The sequence below is a fragment of the Brachycentrus maculatus genome, unplaced genomic scaffold (genome assembly GCF_059751285.1).
Source record: "Brachycentrus maculatus isolate JH-2025_06_01 unplaced genomic scaffold, ASM5975128v1 h1tg000619l, whole genome shotgun sequence".
NCBI classification, from domain to species: domain Eukaryota; kingdom Metazoa; phylum Arthropoda; class Insecta; order Trichoptera; family Brachycentridae; genus Brachycentrus; species Brachycentrus maculatus.
In genome coordinates this window covers 37193-56974 of record NW_028281357.1, presented here as the reverse complement: position 1 = coordinate 56974, position 19782 = coordinate 37193, and the positions used below count along the sequence as shown (strand labels likewise).

Sequence of the window (19782 nt, the reverse complement as noted above, 5' to 3'; positions counted from 1 at the left end):
ATGCATAACTGAAAATTTACGATTTTTGATAGATGACGTTGTTGAAAGAAGTGAGCGAAATATTAGAGTAAAATTACTTTAACTCTTTGAAAATCAAATCCGGAACCTCCAGCTCAGCTGCCGAGCTTACTTACCACTTCACTACGGAGGCGGAATCTTATATCATTTGTTGTATAACTCTATGAATGTCTGTCCGCCTCCATAGAGTCGTGGTTGATACGTTCGACAAATACGCGAGAGTTGGCCATACAGTTGAAGTAACGCCCGTTTACACTCGATAAGACAGGAGCGGATTCGGCGAACCATCGCCATCGTGTCGAATGGAAGAGGAAGAAAACTTACTGTAAGAAGTGTTCAGGTGTCCAGGGTGGCGGCGGGGGCGAGGGGGCGCAGGGCTCGGGGGGCCCCTCGAGGGGGGGGCTCGCTGCCTCGCACTGCCGCTCCGCGCATGGCTCCTGCATACCTCCAACTAGAAAAATAACGAACTATCAATAACACGAATGCTGATAAAAAATTATTTTGCGAGGAAAAGTTCACACCGAGCCAATCTAGCCCCCTGTATTTCGCCCTCATCCTGCAAAAATCATCATATTCATTGACCAATTTTGATCAATGATTAATATAGGAAGCTTGTTTAGAGTTTGTTCTACTCGTGGGAAGCGCTAGTGTGTCAGTTGTCCTGGTGATCCAACCGAGAGCTCTAAGGGCGTTTGTGCACTACACGGAATTACACGGAATTTTACCGTCCGGCACATCAGTTAGCATATAAAACTGACTGGCTTGTGCTTTTGTCCATCTTTCTTCGGATCCGTGCGTGAACACATTGCGCGTAAATTCGATCACGCTACTGAAAACTGTCGTAGTCGCTTACATTTTTAAAAACCTGACTGCCGAACGGCAAAATTCCGTGCAGTGCACAAGCGGCTTGAAACTTTCACTTAACTTTCAGCAATTCCGAAACTTACGTTTCAGCAATTCCGGCGAATGAACGTTCGATTTTAACAAATTTTTAAAGAAGATCACATCTGATCATTTTCTGCGATCATCCAGAGAGTATATTTTACGTATAGAAAAGACCGGCATGTCTATAATTTGCTAGTGGGGGTACAATAATGGCTGCACTTTACGTATAATAAATAAACAAATGTGTCTCAGTGTCGCTGTACTAGTCGGATGGCCATAAATCTGAGAGGTGGAACCTGCGAGCGCTACGACAGTCCAAAACTCCCGCCTACAGCCCGGGAACGCGCCGACTTGCAGAGACTGTACGCTTCTTAGAGTCGACATTACGAGTAACGCGAAATTCCCTCACCTACTTTATAGGTGACAGAGAATCATTAGCTCTGACAAAGAGAAATGCAGAGAAGCTCAAATGCACACAGCGATCCGTGGAAAGATCCATGCTTGGTTTAAGCCTGATGCCTTTGTCGAATACTCGAAAGAGATATGTCAAATACTTGAAAGCGGCCGGGTCAAGAGTCAAAATAATCAGCGGGAATGTATGAAGAGATGCATGAATGTGGAAGAGATGAAGAATGTTAGAAAATACAGGGTAGTATGGCGTTCATAGAACAGAGAGAATAGTTCTCTGTTCCTATCACTGCGGGGAAGCGGCGTGATAGCTAGTTAGTTAGTTAGGATAAAGTAAGAAATGAAGATATCAGGAACAGACCTAATATAGAAGATATCATGGATCGCGTGGCAAGACTCAAGTGGCAATAGGCAGGACATATTGCAAGACAGGGCTCCAAAAGATGGATCCTAAAAAATTTAAGATGTAGACCTTGGGAGAACAAAAGAGGTGTTGGAAGACCCCGAAAGAGATGGTCCGACGACATAGCCGCTGTGGGGGGTAGAAACTGGCCGCAAACAGCAACCGACCGGAGAAAATGGAAGGATACGGAAGATGCAATCCAGCAGTTGAAGACAGAAGGCTCATGTAGAAGAAGAAGAAAAAGAGGATCATTATTATTGGTATTTTTTTATTAAATTTATTGTCTCGCTGCTTTTCCGCGAGGGGTTGACAGGGAGAATAGAGCGCCACACCAAATTTAGTATTTGCAAATTTCTTCGCCTCCTTCACAACTCATACATGAAAATGTACGAAAGTACATACTCGCCGATTATTTCGACTCTTAACTGGACCAAATTTATAAGATCTGCTTTGTATCCGCCTCCGTAGTGTAGTGGTTAGAGCGTTTAGTTACTTTTCTGGATGTCCCATATTCGATTCATAGGGGGGTCAAAATATTATACATAAAAGAGACAACAACCATAGACTGACGTAAATTTTCCTTAATTTGTAACTTGTAATTATAATATAAATCGAATTTACAACTGAAAACTAGATTTAAACATAATTTTGTAGCGTTTTTAAGGTACATATATATAATAATCCAACGCGACCCACTCTGCTGTTCTCTATATGGAAATAGATTAATTCTTTTTTACTACATTTTAAATGAATACAGTGCCAATACCATACAACGTTATTTAGCTAAAAACGTGTTAAATGTCACGTTTTCGGACACATTCTAGTTCATATTGTGGTTTTATTAGCATTTCATAATTATGACGTCAAAAATTACAATTTCAAATATACAAGGCCAAACATGTCATTATTAACCAAATAACAATTTAAATATTTTATGAACTCCTAGCGGTATTTTAATGTCTACCAAATTAGAGATTCATTTTTTTATATAAATAAATATATTTAATAATTATAATTATAATAAAACCCTTATCCGCACCCCAATGGTGCATAGGGCACTGTGCCATATTAACGCAGTGTTATCTTAATCGTTTACACATGAAGGAAAGGATCAGCCCTCCGCTTCAGGTACCAGTCCATGGTAATATTGAATAAATATTACAGTGAAAAAATCACTTATATTTATTTTACCCCCCTTGGGAATCGAGCCCGGGACCTCCATATAAAATATATATATATGTATAAATATATATATATATATATATATATATATATATATATATATATATATATATATATATATATATATATATATATATATATATATATATATATATATATATATATATATATATATATATATATATATATATATATATATATATATATATATATATATATATATATATATATATATATATATATATATATATATATATATATATATATATTTATATATATATATATATATATATATATATATATATATATATATATATATATATATATATATATATATATATATATATATATATATATATATATATATATATATATATATATATATATATATATATATATATATATATATATATATATATATATATATATATATATATATATATATATATATATATATATAATTATAATAAAACCCTTATCCGCACCCCAATGGTGCATAGGGCACTGTGCCATATTAACGCAGTGTTATCTTAATCGTTTACACATGAAGGAAAGGATCAGCCCTCCGCTTCAGGTACCAGTCCATGGTAATATTGAATAAATATTACAGTGAAAAAATCACTTATATTTATTTTACCCCCCTTGGGAATCGAGCCCGGGACCTCCATATAAAATATATATATATGTATAAATATATATATATATATATATATATATATATATATATATATATATATATATATATATATATATATATATATATATATATATATATATATATATATATATATATATATATATATATATATATATATATATATATATATATATATATATATATATATATATATATATATATATATATATATATATATATATATATATATATATATATATATATATATATATATATATATATATATATATATATATATATATATATAGACCTTTTTTTCATGTTACGCGGTGGAACGGCTTTCCAGCACATTTTTTCACGGCTATATTACATTTTCAAAATCAATTGATATTTGAATAATCATATTTTTTTTAAATAAAAAGCTTGACATGCAGTGAGTTGATATATTGCGATTATTGTTTATGGTACGCGGTTAAAAAAATTTGAAGATCACTGCTTAGCATTAGAAGCAATACAGACGTATATTTGTCCAACTTTCTTAATTGAATGTATTGTTTTTCTAGAACCCCAATTTTATTTAGGGATGAGAACTGTATACTTAGATATTCCCATAGAAGATAAGAATTAAATACACTTATCTTCACATATAAGATAAGTATTCAGTATGTTGAAGTAGATAAAGTGTAACGCGCGGAGAGTCGTGTATTTGTGTAGCTGAAGCTTCATAAATCACCCACGCTTGCAAATTACATGCTGGGCCACACTCGTATGTCATTGGAGCTTGTAATCGCTTCTTGCTATTCTCCAGTAGGGTGATATGACCAATTATTGACAGTGTAGGAAAATTTTCATACGAAGAATGATGAAAGTAGACTGCATGCAGTAGAAATGCGACCTCTCAGAGAAATCTCCTCAGTCTCAGACAAATTTCAGACAAGCCTCTCAGGCAAAACAATATGTATATGACAGATATTTGAATAGTGAAATAAGAAAAATGCAAGGCTGAGATAAGCATTATGAATAAAGTTAAGAAAGGTGTGTTAAGATGTTTTGGACTATTTTTTTGCTATTCAAAGCGCAATTTATTTTATTCCCTGCGTTCATTCATCTCTCAATACTTTTATCCACTTTTCCATCCCTTGTGAACATGCTTCATAGATATATAAATTCAGATATACTACTACCATCACGCCGTTTTCCCGCAGGGATCGTTAGAGGGGATAGAACGCCACACTCGTCTGTCCTGACACACTCCTAACTTCCTTCACATCCATAAATACCGCACCCGTCATACATGTCCTACGATTACGTAGACTTTTGACACCGCCAGATTTAAGGTTCTGATTGACTACCAGATTCAACCGTTTGACAGCTGAGAAGCAATACTCTTGTATACTTTGAAAAACATCGATATACCGACGTTTTTCGGCGTAGAAATACCGACAAAAAATAAAAATGAATTTTTATTTTGTTATTTTAATTTTATCCCCCTCAATCCTTAATTTGAAATGAACCATTATTGCGACAAGTTTACAACAATTTAAGCACACTTCAAAAAAATATTTCAGCACGTAAACGGTTAAGGTACTGTCATGACTAACACTCGCTTCCTTCACATCCATGTATCTTGTCGTACATGCCCTCCGATTACGCAGATTTTTGACGCCAATAATTCAGATCTAACATAAGAAAAAGCGCTTCCCAGGAGTAGAATAAACTCTTAACAAGGTGTATTAATTGTTTATCAAAATTGGTCAAAGTTGAATATGGGAATTTCGATATGTTCTACTCGACATTGTCAGCACTGAGATCGCGTACATAGTACATAGTAAGTCGATATTCATATCGTGGTGTGTCCCAATTTTAACATAATTTATCTTGGACTTGAGCTTTGATCTTACCCTTTTCCCCTTTTCCTCCCTCCCGTCCCTCTTCCAGGTATTTATATTTAACTTTGAATGTTACAATAACCTATTTTTTGTTACTCAGTATTGTAAATGTATTTATGTAACTGTTCTGTTAGATTTCCACATAAATAAAATAAGAAAGAGAAAGAAAAAATGTACCCTGGAGTAATCGGCTGTCCAAACTTAAAACACAGTAAGAGACAGCTTAATTCCACATTCCGAAGCCCCATTCCCAACTCACTCAAGACAAGAGTGTTTAACCAATGCGTTCTACCCGTCCTAACCTATGGCGCGGAAACAATGACTCTGACCAAGCAATCCTCCCATAAGTTGCAAGTTGCACAGAGGAGCATGGAGCGAATTATGCTTGGAATAACATTAAGAGACAAAAAAAGGAACGATTGGATCCGACGCCAGACACAGGTCTGTGACGTGGTAGAGCGAATTGCTTGGCTGAAGTGGAAATGGGCCGGTCACATAGCCAGAATGACCGACGACAGATGGACGAAACGCGTTCTGGTGTGGAGACCGAGGAACCAGAGGCCTCGAGGACGTCCACCGATGAGATGGGTGGACAACATCAGGAAGTTTGCTGGAAGACGGGGACGTGGATGGGGACGGCGCAGGATCGGGAGGAGTGGAGGCGGAAGGGGGAGGCCTTTGTCCAGCAGTGGACCTCAACGGGCTGATATGATGAAGAGACATTTTTTGTAGTACGTTTTTTTTGCATTTTGGACTAAGTAGAATCTACTTAGTCCAAAAATGCAAAAAATAGGTACTACAAAAAAACGTAATTCGGCGAGGATATTTGCGTCCCTTTAATAAAAGTGCGTTATCAGCTCTCGCAATGCATAATGGCGATGTTAGAGCTCGTTGATACGGAGTCGATACGAGAGCAAGTCGGCCCACGTGGACTGTGTTTATTCCCAATAAGGCATTGTACAAAAATGCAACCACGTGGGAGGAAGCAAAGTCACATAAATTGCGGTGACGCCCTTCCACACTCGGCGGCAGGAGCGAATCCAACATACGAGCTTTTTAAAATGCCTTTCAAATTTGGCCTTGCAGTGAAAAGGCTATACCGAAAAGATCCTCAACCCCTGATTATTTTTCTTTATTTAGGAATTTTGCAAAACAGTTATATCAATATATTCACATTTAAATGTGAATGTATTGATATACTCTTATGAGTAACACCAAAAAATCGGCTGTCCAAACTCAAAACACAGTAAGGGACATTTTTTTGTAGTGCGTTTTTTTTGCATTTTTGGACTTAGATTGGAAGTAGATTCTACTTGGTCCAAAAATGCAAAAAAAACGTACTACAAAAAAATGTCCCTTACTGTGTTTTAAGTTTGGACAGCCGAAATGCTTTGCACAAGCAAAACTAGTATTCAAAGAACTTAATGTACCAACAATGAAGAAATTTTTAATAAAGCCTCTATCTTACAAACTTTCAAAGAAAAAACAACTACCAAGAATTAGAGAACTTCCAAGAATTTGAGTAGTGTGGTTGTCAATAATGGGTTGAATTGGTGAATCTTACACGTGTGTAAAGTGATCACTTAGACCCCCGTAAATGCCCAGACTTCCATATTCTTCTTCATCTTTGATGAGATGTTAAAAAAATGCAGCATTGCGCAGCAACTCCAAATAAGAACTACGAATAGAATCTGTTCACTGTTTTTATACCGTTTTTGGGTGATTTATTTAACAAATAATTTATAAGGTTTATGTTTCAACCCTGATTACAGTTTGATTGACCCGACACTTCAAACTGTTTGTTGCACAAAATTTGCCCACAAAACTATTTGTTGCGCAAAAAAAAGAGTCCGCCACTGTCCTGCCTCCAGAGCCCGCGTAGGAAGGTACTAACACTTATACTTAGGTTTTTATATTTTCCTTATACAGGACAACTTGTGGGACTACACATCCTTTCGGGACGCGAACGTCCAAAACCGGTCGTCATTTTACATATCAAAATCGGCGTCATCAATTTCATAAAGAGCGATTGCTCAGATTTATGGGGTCCCCCGCACAGATCTACATATCTTTATTTTGCGCCAAAAGGACTAGATGGGAAATATTTTTAAATTTTAAAATGAAACTGGAAGTAACAAATGTAATTTATATCCGCTCTAGGGGCTAGACGTGTTTTCGCGCACATTTTTTTTAGAATACATATATACGTGTTTATATATATATATATATATATATATATATATATATATATATATATATATATATATATATATATTTATGTTTATATATATATATATATATATATATATATATATATATATATATATATATATATATATATATATATATATATATATATATATATGTATATATATATATATATATATATATATATATATATATATATATATATATATATATATATATATATATATATATATATAAATATATATATATATATATATATATATATATATATATATATATATATATATATATATATAATATATATATATATATATATATATATATATATATATATATATATATATATATATATATATATATATATATATATATATATATATATATATATATATATATATATATATATATATATATATATATACTGAAAAATATTTAAAACATTTTTTTAACCGTTAACATACTCTCATTTCAAAAACATACATTTATTTCAAAGAAAAAAATAATACAAAAACGGTGTTATAAGAACAAGAGCTCAGTCTTTTTTGGAGAGGCTCAGCGCAACTAAAATCATACGATTGTATTAAGTAGAAATACATAGAAATTGTATTAAATTAATTTTTTTAAATTGTAAACATATCAAATAAAAAATGAAAATAAAAAAGTAGAACATTCAATGTCGTCAAATATTACCTGGATTTGAAGAAAATTATAAATCGTAAATTGTATATTGAGCCTTAAATACTGGACAATCAATATATCTTATGAACGAAGGATCTAGATCTCAAAAGAAGTCATACTACATCATCATTTACTAATCTTCTTTTTCTTTCTAAAATATTTTCACATGTGACATAAGAGCAAAACTCTTTAAAATTACCGCATACCTACTAAGTTCGGGCGGGAGATTCTCGATATTTTTCGTTCACGCCAAGCAATATTTTCATTTGAACAATAAGGTGTAGGTGCGTTCATAAAATATATCCTGCATTTGGTCCATTATTTCGGAACGGTTCATGTTGGCGAAGCTTCGAATTACCTCCTAAAATGGTCATCCCACACAGGTCTAATGGCTTCGTCTAAATCCGTCACGTTTCGTGGCCTGCGACAGCGGCTTTAAACCTTTCCGACACGTGGACTGGTGAAAGGATTAGGAACACTTTGCGGACCGCCAATGTGGAAATTTAAACCATTTACACTTGGGTCTGTTTTTATGAGGATCTTTTTAATGCGGTTTTGAAGTTATGCGATTTTCAAATGTAATGGAACCTATCCCTTATTTTTGTAGGTAGTTCAAATCTTTCCATTTTTAATTAATGTTTTACTTAGTAAATACCACTATTTCTTAAAATCTACTGTGACACGTGTTTCGATGCATTCCGCATCATTTTCAAACACAGTATAATGATGCAGAATGCATCGAAACACGTGTCACAGTAGATTTTAAGAAATATTGGCATTTACTATGTAAAACATTAATTAAAAATGGATAAATTTTACCACAAAGTGACTGCGGAATCAATTAATGAAATTAGTTCAAATCTTTTTTACGCGAATCCGCAAAAAAAATCTAATGTAAAAATAGTGTTTCTTCCACCCAACGCGACATGCTTAATTCAGTCACTAGATCAGGGCATCATTACTACTTTAAACAATATATATTAAGAACACTTATCGACATATACTGGATAAACTAGAGAATGAGACATTAACTGTACCTGAAGTTCGGAAAAGCAAACAACTACTGGGTCTTTCGTTTACTCGCCGTACACTTCATAAAATTTTCGGCAATTTTTGCAACGTTTTTACAGTTTAATAGTAAAAAAAGCATCACAAAGCGTATTTCTTCAGATATTTAATTCATTTTCAAATCAATATAACTTTTTACAAAAGCAATGAATTGGGAGACAGTTTAATACAAAAATTTTAACTAAAATGTCTACTTTTAAGCACGTTCATTTGAAACAATCAGGTGAGTTTTGCTTGATATATGGGCATTAACATCACCTAGTAGCTAAAAACCGCAGAAACTTTTAACACTCGTATGACCTATTATATGTTGTGTTTTTATTTTTATGATTCTTTTATAAACCTTTTTATACGATTTTTGGTACATTCTATAATATTCATTTGAAGTTATGCGATTTAAAACATAATGAAACCTATCCTCCAGTTTTGTATGTAGTTCAAGTCTTTTTTGAGGTCCCGGGTTCGATTCGATTCACATAAATAAAAGTGATTTTTTTAATCTAACCATCGATTATGTTTTGAAAAAATAAGTTTTTCTTGAAATAAATACAAGGTTTTGAAAAGAAAGCGATCATTGTAAGGCCAAGAGTTAAAAAAATATTAATTATATTATTTCAATACATACTTTGTAAAAAAAAAAATATTCCGATTTTTTTTAATTGTGCGCGGACTGCACATGTTAATTATTGCGTTTATATTTATAAATATTTATATTTATATATATATATATATATATATATATATATATATATATATATACATATATATATATATATATATATATATATATATATATATATATATATATATATATATATATATATATATATATATATATATATATATATATATATATATATATATATATATATATATATATATATATATATATATATATATATATATATATATATATATATATATATATATATATATATATATATATATATATATATATATATATATATATATATATATATATATATATACATATATTACGGTCGTGTACTGAATTGTATATTTGAAAGTACACCCTTAAGTAGCAATGACTTGTGGATTATTGTGAATTATCACTGGGTCGCGGACCACTGATTGAAAACCACTACCGTAGAGACTAGAATCAAACTCGTAAATACGTCTTAAATTTAAATATTAATGACTAGAAACATGAGAGCGAAATTTTGCGTCTTTGTTATTTTCAGTGTATAACAATCAACATACTATTTGAATTCAAGATATTAAAGTAGAGTCAACTTGAGCTTGTCAAACATCTACTGTTTTTAAACGGAAGAAGTTGGAAGTAGGGGCATCCCCGTAATTTACATGTAAGGCTTTAAGAAGGTATAGGATTTTTTAAGAGGCTTAGTTTTTAAACTGAAAACATTGTTTCTACAAACAATCAAATAGGCAGTTCACAGTTGCGCAAAATTTTGTTCACCGATGAGGCACATTTTTGTTAAATCGCTCACTCCTTTCAAGAACGACATAAATCAAAAAACTTGATTTCTCAGGCGAACATTTTTAAAGTTTAAAAATATAATACAATGTATTAAAAATAAATATCAAGCAAATGATTGAACTTTTTACTGTGCAACAGATCTTTTGAGGTAAAACCTGAAGGTTTTTTCTCTATTTGAAAAATATTTAGTATATTTAAAAAAAATAATTAAACAATACCTTTTCCTCAAAATGCAAAAACAACACATTCTGCCCTGTAGCGGGTAAATATTAAGTTAAAAATATATCTCTTTTGCTGGGATATAGTACATTATCTGGGTATTGAAAAAACATGCACAACAAGATGGCGCAACACGCCATACGGCGGGTGCCACCACCAATTTAATGCGAGAAATTTGAATTTGTATACATCTAAAAAAAACACCTTATATTTACGAGTGTACGAGTAAATATATAAACAGTTCACCCCAATCTGTTCCGTTTTGGAGTCAATCCCGATATAGAAACATGGAATTCCTTCGTCACATATGTATAAATACACAATAGTACACATATGTACTAAGTTTTACTTCTCTTTCTCTCTCTATCACTCTTTCTCTAGTATTCTCGATAACACGTGGAACAAAATATACCTTAGTATGTCTACATACAGATTTATATATATGTTTATTTATATATATATATATATATATATATATATATATATATATATATATATATATATATATATATATATATATATATATATATATATATATATATATATATATATATATATATATATATATATATATATATATATATATATATATATATATATATATATATATATATATATATATATATATATATATATATATATATATATATATATATATATATATATATATATATATATATATATATATATATATATATATATATATATATATATATATATATATATACACATGTCCCAACCATCTCAACACACATTTCTTAATTTTATCGATAAAATATATGGTATATTATAAAAGATACATGGAACATGGAGAAACATGGAATTGGAAATGGCAAAGGAAGGATGAAATCAGAGTAAATGATATTACAATGCGTTCCCTCAGACGAACGTGTGGAAAAATCGTTGTATGACAGAATTAAAAATGAAGATATTAAGATTGATGGTGTAAGGCTGAATTAGAAATAAGCGAAAGGATTAAGAAAAATTCTAAAAAATGGCATGGACATGTGGAGTGAATGGATAACGAGAGCGTGGCTAAGAAAGTGTATTTGGAAAATGTAAACGGGAGAACAGAACGACGACGGTTAAAAAAGATTTGGCACGACCAATCAATCAGAACCTAAAATCTGGTCGTGTCAAAAGTTTACGTAATCGGAAGGCATGTATGACTAAATGTATGGACATGAAGGATTCTAAGAGCGCATGTCAGGACAGACGAGTGTGACGTTCCATCCTTTCTGCCTACCCCTGCACATATATCGCTCACTCCTTTCAAGAACGTCATAAATCAAAAAACTTGATTTTTCAGGAGAACGTTTTTAAAGCATAAAAATATAATACAATGTATTAAAAATAAATATCAATCCACTTATTGAACTTTTTACTGTGCAACAGATCTTTTTATGTTAAACCTGAAGGTTTTTTCTCCATTTAAAAAATAACTAGTATATTTGAAAAAATAATTAAACAATACCTTTTCTTCAAAATGCAAAAACAACACTTTCTGCCCTGTAGCGGGTAAATATTAAGTTTAAAACATGCTTCTTTTGCTGGGATATAGTACATTTTCTGGGCATTCCTAAAACATCCACAACTGAAAATTGTCGATTTTTGATTTATGACGTTCTTGAAAGGAGTGAGCGATATAACATGAAGGTTTTTACGAGTACAAGAAACTGACTAATTTAAACCACACACGTCGCCGAAGAAGTAGCATATAAAAGATCTTTTCAATTGAAGCATAAATTTAACTTTAAATTTAACTGAAATTTGAGTAGCGTGGTTGTCAATCATTGGCAGAATGGTGAATATCACACAGTGTATAAATTATTCACTTAAACCATAATATAACAGGTCATAAGCAATGTAAAAGCCCAAAATTCCACATTATTCTTCATCTATATTTTAGAAGATATTTACACTTCGAATATTTTATTTTTATTTTACTGAAAGTAATGATTTATATATTATTGTATAATATTATATGTATTCAAACTTCCGATTGGATTATTTGATAAATAAAGTCCTAGATGTATACATATGTATTAGATTTGGTATCGATAATCTCAGGCACATTCAGGAGAATTTACGAAATTAATTCAATATGACACCCATGGATTTGTGTCCATAGGTTTTCGATTAATTTAATCCGGTTATCACTTAGTATATATCGCGGGTCAAGTTGTACTGGTTGATTTATGAGGTTAGGGTCAAGTTATTTAATGAACACTTACATAAACAAACGAAAAAATCACAGTTATATTTAAAGTAATGGCACTCGATTTATGAATAAGTCGGATCGGATCGTCACTGGATGCGAATGTCGGGCAGTCATGTCGTCGCGCGGGGTAGGTTGTACAACGCGCGCACGAAGGTAGGTGCCGTCGCGAAGGGCCGACCTTGGGCGAGATCCGGCGGAAGGGGTGTTTACCTGCGACTTCCGGCAACATGGCCGCTCTCCAGGGCAGCTACGGCCGAAGCAGCGTCTTCCGGGCGACTGGCCGGCCGCGGGACTAACTTCTTAATTTGGCACGCGCGGGAAACTTGAGATTGGTCCTAATATGGCCACAGCGCTATATTTATAGGCCGGGTGCGGGAGACGCGGACGGGAGACGCTGCAGCTGACACGAAGACGGCTAAATCCGAACACAATACCCTCATCCCGCGCGCCTAGACATCCCGAATCCCCTTCGGGCGAATAAGTCGAAAGACACGTCCGTTCCTCGACTCCTAGATCCCTCTCTATCTACTCCCTTTCCAACCGGAGTGTCTATTCTAATTCCCGAAACTCTCTCGTCTCCTCCGGCTTTCGGTTTACGGATTTCGCGCCGAAATGATCCCGGTGCGTCTCGAGTTTTGGTAGTGAAAGTTCGCCCGATCTCTCCATACTGGGCACTACTGGCTGCCGCGAACATCTCACCCGCTAAATGCGTTACATAAAGTACTCGAGGTATTTTTAGCCACGGTTCGAATCCGGGACTCCCTTATCGGGAAGAATCTGTTTCTTCCACGTTGCAACGATTGCGTTAACCCTACGACTAGACGATTGTATACATAAAATGGTTTGATTAATCTTATTCCTGAGGGAACATTCATCTGTCACTTAATGCGTTACATAAAGAGCACTCGGGATATTTTTAGCCACGGTTCGAATCCGTGACTCCCTTATAGGGAATAATCTGTTACTTCCACGTTGCAACGATTGCGTCAACCCTACAACTGACGATTTTATGTTCACCCAAAATTAAGATGCAATATTCGATGACTCGTCTTATTGCCGAGGGACGGTATACCTTCGCGATAGATTTCACCAGCCAGTATGCGACCCCGAGTGCCTTAACTATTGCGGCCATTCTTCCTTTTGTCTCATGTAGTACCTACCTACTTACTATTCTTCCTCCAATGCCTTTAGCATATTTATTTATTTATTTTGTTCTTTTTAAATATTTTTTTCAGTAATTTTAAAAATCAGTGTACTCTAAATGTTTAAAAACGTCGTTTAATATGGTAAAAAAAATCAAGTTTGTATTATTTTTAAAAGTCATACAATGAAGTTAGTGATTTCTTCCACTAGAATGATCAATCATTAACAGAAACACAGGATAAATTACGGATGTTATCCTAAAAAATAATATTCATTACTAAAATATACTTTTATATTTAAAATAACTAAAATAAAATGTCACTCTCGGCTACCGTACTAGAGGTCCCGGGTTCGATACCCAGGGCGTGGGTCAAAAAAATATAAGTGATTTTATCACCCTAATATTTATTCAATATGACCTTGGGACGGTGGAAGCGGAGGGCTGATCACCATTCCTTCATGTGTAAACGATCAAGATAACACTGCGTTTATATGATGCAGTGCCCTATGCACCATCAGGTATAGATAAGGGTTGGAGTAAAAGAAAAGAACTTAATAAAAGATTTAAAAAAATGTTTTTCTATGTGTAACGAATGAGAAAATAGACATCATAGTATCAGGAACGCAGACTCGCCTAAGAGTTTATTTTGTTGTGTATTGAGAGTTGAGTCTATTTTAATATTTTGGCTCAGAATTCGGGTCCAAAATATTAAGTTACCACGTTCCATTTCTAGTTCCGAATGGGAACATTGAGACGTAAATAGTTTTTTTACGCATAACTTCACTATCGCACACAATAGAGTATTATCACTATGGCTGTACCATTTCGATTTTCCTCGCGGTATGATTAATAAAGTTTCTTTGAGCGATGGGAATATTTAGATTAGAAATATCAACTATGAAGGAATTAAATGTTATTAATAAATGGTAGTCAAAGAACGCCGCATTCCGTGATCAATTCCTCAAAATCCAGCGCCCAAATCAATAAAATTGATAGAACATAAATCATAGATAATTTTATAAGCATTATTTCATTTTTTACAAATTTCGTGTATGTATTACCATTTAGCTTTAAAATAATAAATGTTTGGGTAATATATCCAAAATAAAACAAGGTTTTTGTTGGATTGAATTCTACATTTATTTACGTATATCTTAATACGTGACGCGTTTCGTCTTCTTAGGACATTATCAAACAACATTTTTAGTGTTTGATAATGTCTTAAGAAGACGAAACGCGTCACGTATTAAGATAAACATAAATAAATGTTCGCCAGGAACTACGCTTGGATGGCTTGACTCTGGCCAATATCTGTACCCGACGGATTCTCCAGTTCTTTGGACACGTTGCGCTTAGCAACGAGGATAGCCTGGAACGACTAGTTGTGATCGGTATCCTGAAGTGAAAGAGAGGGAGAGGAAGATCCCCCACACGATGGACTGATCAAATTAAGGCAGCAGCAGGCACCTCAGTGGTTGGAGCGCTACGTGCAGCGCAGTCAAGGGATAACTGGAGAAGAGTCATTGCTTCTGCAAGGGTCACAGCCCTCAGCAATGAGGATTAAGACGGAGAAGAGAAAATAAATGTAGAATTCAATCCAACTAAAACCTTGTTTTATTTAGGATATATTACCCAACAATTCAATATGGAATTCTACCAACTGTCTGCAGTTACAATAAATAATATAAAATAATAATTAAAAAAAAAAAACGCAATTTGCGAAAGATCCTAGAGGATTCTTGAAAGAACGAAGTTAGAGAAAGGGGGAGATAATGTTTTATTTATTTACATATAATTCTACGAATGATTTTCATGACAGAATGTGTATGGACATTGAAAGCTATCCCACCGCATGCCCAGATGTGATACAGAAGCATCTAGTCTTCCTGACAGATCTGCTCTTACAAAGCAATTTATTTTTTAACCAAGTTGCGAAATTTATTGAAAATGTGAAAAAATATAAAATTGTATACCGATTTTACTGTGAATTTACATTTAAAAGCTTTCAATATACCTGTCACTGACAATGTAAATATGTATGGACACTAATAAATTATGCCACGAAATCACTTGATCACGTACCTATCACAAAATGCCAACAGAAAGGGAGTTGTATTCCATCATGACAAGGGTGGCCACAAACATTTTTGATGACTCGAATAAAATTGAAGGAACTTGGTAGTATGTTTTCTAGGGATGGAAAGATTGATAAAGACATAGAAAGGAGAGTGAATGCTGGGAACAAAGTGAATGGTGCACTGAAACCAGTTATAGCAAATAAAAACCTATCAGCGGAAGCCAAACTGGCAGTGCACAACGGAGTCCTGGTTCCAACTCTAATGTATGGAAGTGAAACATGGAGTTGGCAAAAGAAGGATGAAAGTAGACTGAATGCAGTCGAAATGCGATCTCTCAGAAGAATGTGCGACAAAACGATGTATGATAGATGTGCGAATAGTGAAATAAGGAAGGAATGCAAAGCTGAGATAAGCATTATCGATAAAATTAAGAAAGGTGTGTTGAGATGGTTTGGACATGTGAAACGAATGAGTCAGGAAAGAATGGTAAAACAAATTTATGAGGCGAATGTAATTAGGAAAAGAAGCTCAGGAAGACCGAGAAAAACATGGCACGATCAGGTATGCCAAATACTTGAAAGTGGTCAGGTTAGAAGTCGTAACAATCGGCGGGTATGTATGAGGAGATGCATGAACGTGGAAGAGGCGAAGAATGTTTGCAAGGACAGAGTGGTGTGGCGTTCTATTCTCTCTGCCTACCCCTGCGGAGAAGCGGCGTGATGGTTAGTTAGTTAGTTTTTGGTTGAGAAGTTTTGATGCATTCATCCTATAGTCCGGATCTTGCACCGTCTGATTACCAATAATATTAAATCGGGCCCTGCAAAACTCTCTGCGTGGTTAAAAATTGGCCTACGAAGTACCGCTGAAAATTACTTGGCCAAGTTTTTCGACGATACCATAAACCAAAGAAGCAACCTGAAAAATGGCATAAGGTCACTGATAATAATGTACTTAATTAAAACTGATTATCAACTAAGAATTATATTTTTAAATGTACCAAAAAACCGCAGAGACTTTTTATATGACCCAATTTATAATTGACTAGTGGTACCCAGCCACGCGTTGTGTGGCTCAGTCTGATTAAATGGAAAAGAAGCCAAATAGAAAGCACATTTCCTAATACAAAGCTTTTAAAGGAATGAAAATATTAAAACAATAATAATAATCATTAATAATAATCTTTAAAACAACCATGCAATCGAAAACATTGAAAATGTCAAATGACAGCAGTTGTCAATAAGAACATTGTCCACCATGAGCAATTCGAAGTGTTGTGCGTGTTGCTATCTCTTCAACACATGGCGCTGCCACTGCGGTAAAAAATATTTATCTTAGGTAAAAAACACCTGTAACAGGTAAAAAATACAGGCGTATTGTACATTGTAAATTTCTAAGCGATCGGTGAATAGCTTGAAGATATTTGAGACTTGTAACAACTTTTTTAATGTCATAAAATCAGACTTTTTGAGCTCTCAATTATCCACGACATTATGAGTGTGTCCAAATACTTGTTCAAAATATTTTTAATAAATTATCTAGTCAATTATAAGCTAGAATAATAATATTAAAATATTATTTTCTGGCGTTTCTCATGTATGTGATTATTATCCAGGATTCGGGCCTTACATACAAATATATTATAAGAGTTTGTATTGTTTGTAAAATGGTTATATTTTTCTGTCCTGTTTGTCATTTTTCAGTTTACAGTTTTTCTACTCTAATTCGACGGAGAACTCGAGTTGGAATATATATATATATATATATATATATATATATATATATATATATATATATATATATATATATATATATATATATATATATATATATATATATATATATATATATATATATATATATATATATATATATATATATATATATATATATATATATATATATATATATATATATATATATATATATATATATATATATATATATATATATATATATATATATATATATATATATATATATATATATATATATATATTTATATATATATACATATATCATAGTGATTTTACGCTATATTTTACCCCCCCCCCTGGATATCGAACCCAGGTCCCCTCGCACGGTAGCTTTATAATAGCTCTATCGTACAAAGTCAAACACTATGCACGTATGAGAAGATGTATGAATATGGAAGAGGCGAAGATTGTGTGCAAAGACAGATTGTTGTGGCGTTCTATTCTCTTTGCCTACCCCTGCGGAGGAGCAGCGTGATGGGTAATTAGTTACACATTATGCAGTCAACATTGCTGAAAATAAAATACCTTATATCGCGTAATAGCTTTAAAGTTAAAAAGAAAATGTTTAAAAAATCGCAATTTCATAAGATTAACACACATGTTGTCTTGTTGGGTAATATATACAAAATTAAACACGGTAATTGGATTGAATTCTACTTTATTTACATATATAATATGTGACAATTAATAGCAATGTAATGGCAATTATTGTTAGTATATAAGGACATTTTGTAAATATTTTTAGCCAGCGTTTGATAATGTCTTAATAAGACTAATAATAATAATAATAATAAAACCCTTACCGCACCCCAATGGTGCATAGGGCACTGCGTCATATAAACGCAGTGTTATCTTGATCGTTTACACATGAAGGAAAGGTGATCAGCCCTCCGCTTCAGGTACCAGTCTAGGGTAATATTGAATAAATATTACAGTGAAAAAATCACTTATATTTATTTTACCCCCCTTGGGAATCGAACCCGGGACCTCCAGAACGGTAGCCGAGGGTGCTGACCATTACACTACGGAGGCGGACTAAACGCGGACTAAGACTAAACGCGTCACATATCATATACTTATGTAAATAAAGTAGAGTTTAATCCAATAACCGTGTTTAATCGTGGATATTTTACCCAACAATTCAATATGGAATTCTACCATTCTGTCTGCAGTTACAATTAATACATATGTTGTCATTTCCTCGCTGTTATCTGCTCTCCTGGGTGTTCTATTCTTTATTTTTCATTACTATACATCTCTCCCGCGGAATTACTCGCAAGTAAATTTTGTCGTGGAAAACGTAATACGCGAAATTGTAAAATGAAATGAAGGAAAATTTAGTTTTTTATATATACTTATATATATATATATATATATATATATATATATATAGCCATTTCAACGGTCAACATTAAAATATGCTCGTTTGAATAAAACACGTGTATGATATCACATTTTTATTTATTAATATAAACACGGCTAGTATCAACAGGTGAAAATACAAACTATTTGCATTTTTAACTGTTGATGA

The 19782-nt window shown here is 33.1% G+C and overlaps 1 protein-coding gene across 3 annotated transcripts in view; it reads right to left on the bottom strand.

Moving 5' to 3' along the window:
• The window catches only part of LOC148301037 (uncharacterized), a 40845-nt gene that overhangs the window by 5548 nt on the left and 15515 nt on the right, over nucleotides 1-19782 (bottom strand). Inside the window, exons 1-2 of one of the 3 annotated variants that reach the window (XM_088273897.1) lie at nucleotides 13486-13921; nucleotides 343-469 (exon numbers count right to left, since the gene is read on the bottom strand). In XM_088273897.1, coding sequence (XP_088130023.1) covers nucleotides 343-469; nucleotides 13486-13504 — 146 coding nt within the window. In that variant the 5' untranslated portion in view covers nucleotides 13505-13921. Of the gene's footprint in view, nucleotides 1-342; nucleotides 470-13288; nucleotides 13454-13485; nucleotides 13922-19782 lie in introns of those variants that run through there. The other 2 variants (XM_088273898.1, XM_088273899.1) reach the window with 2 other exon arrangements.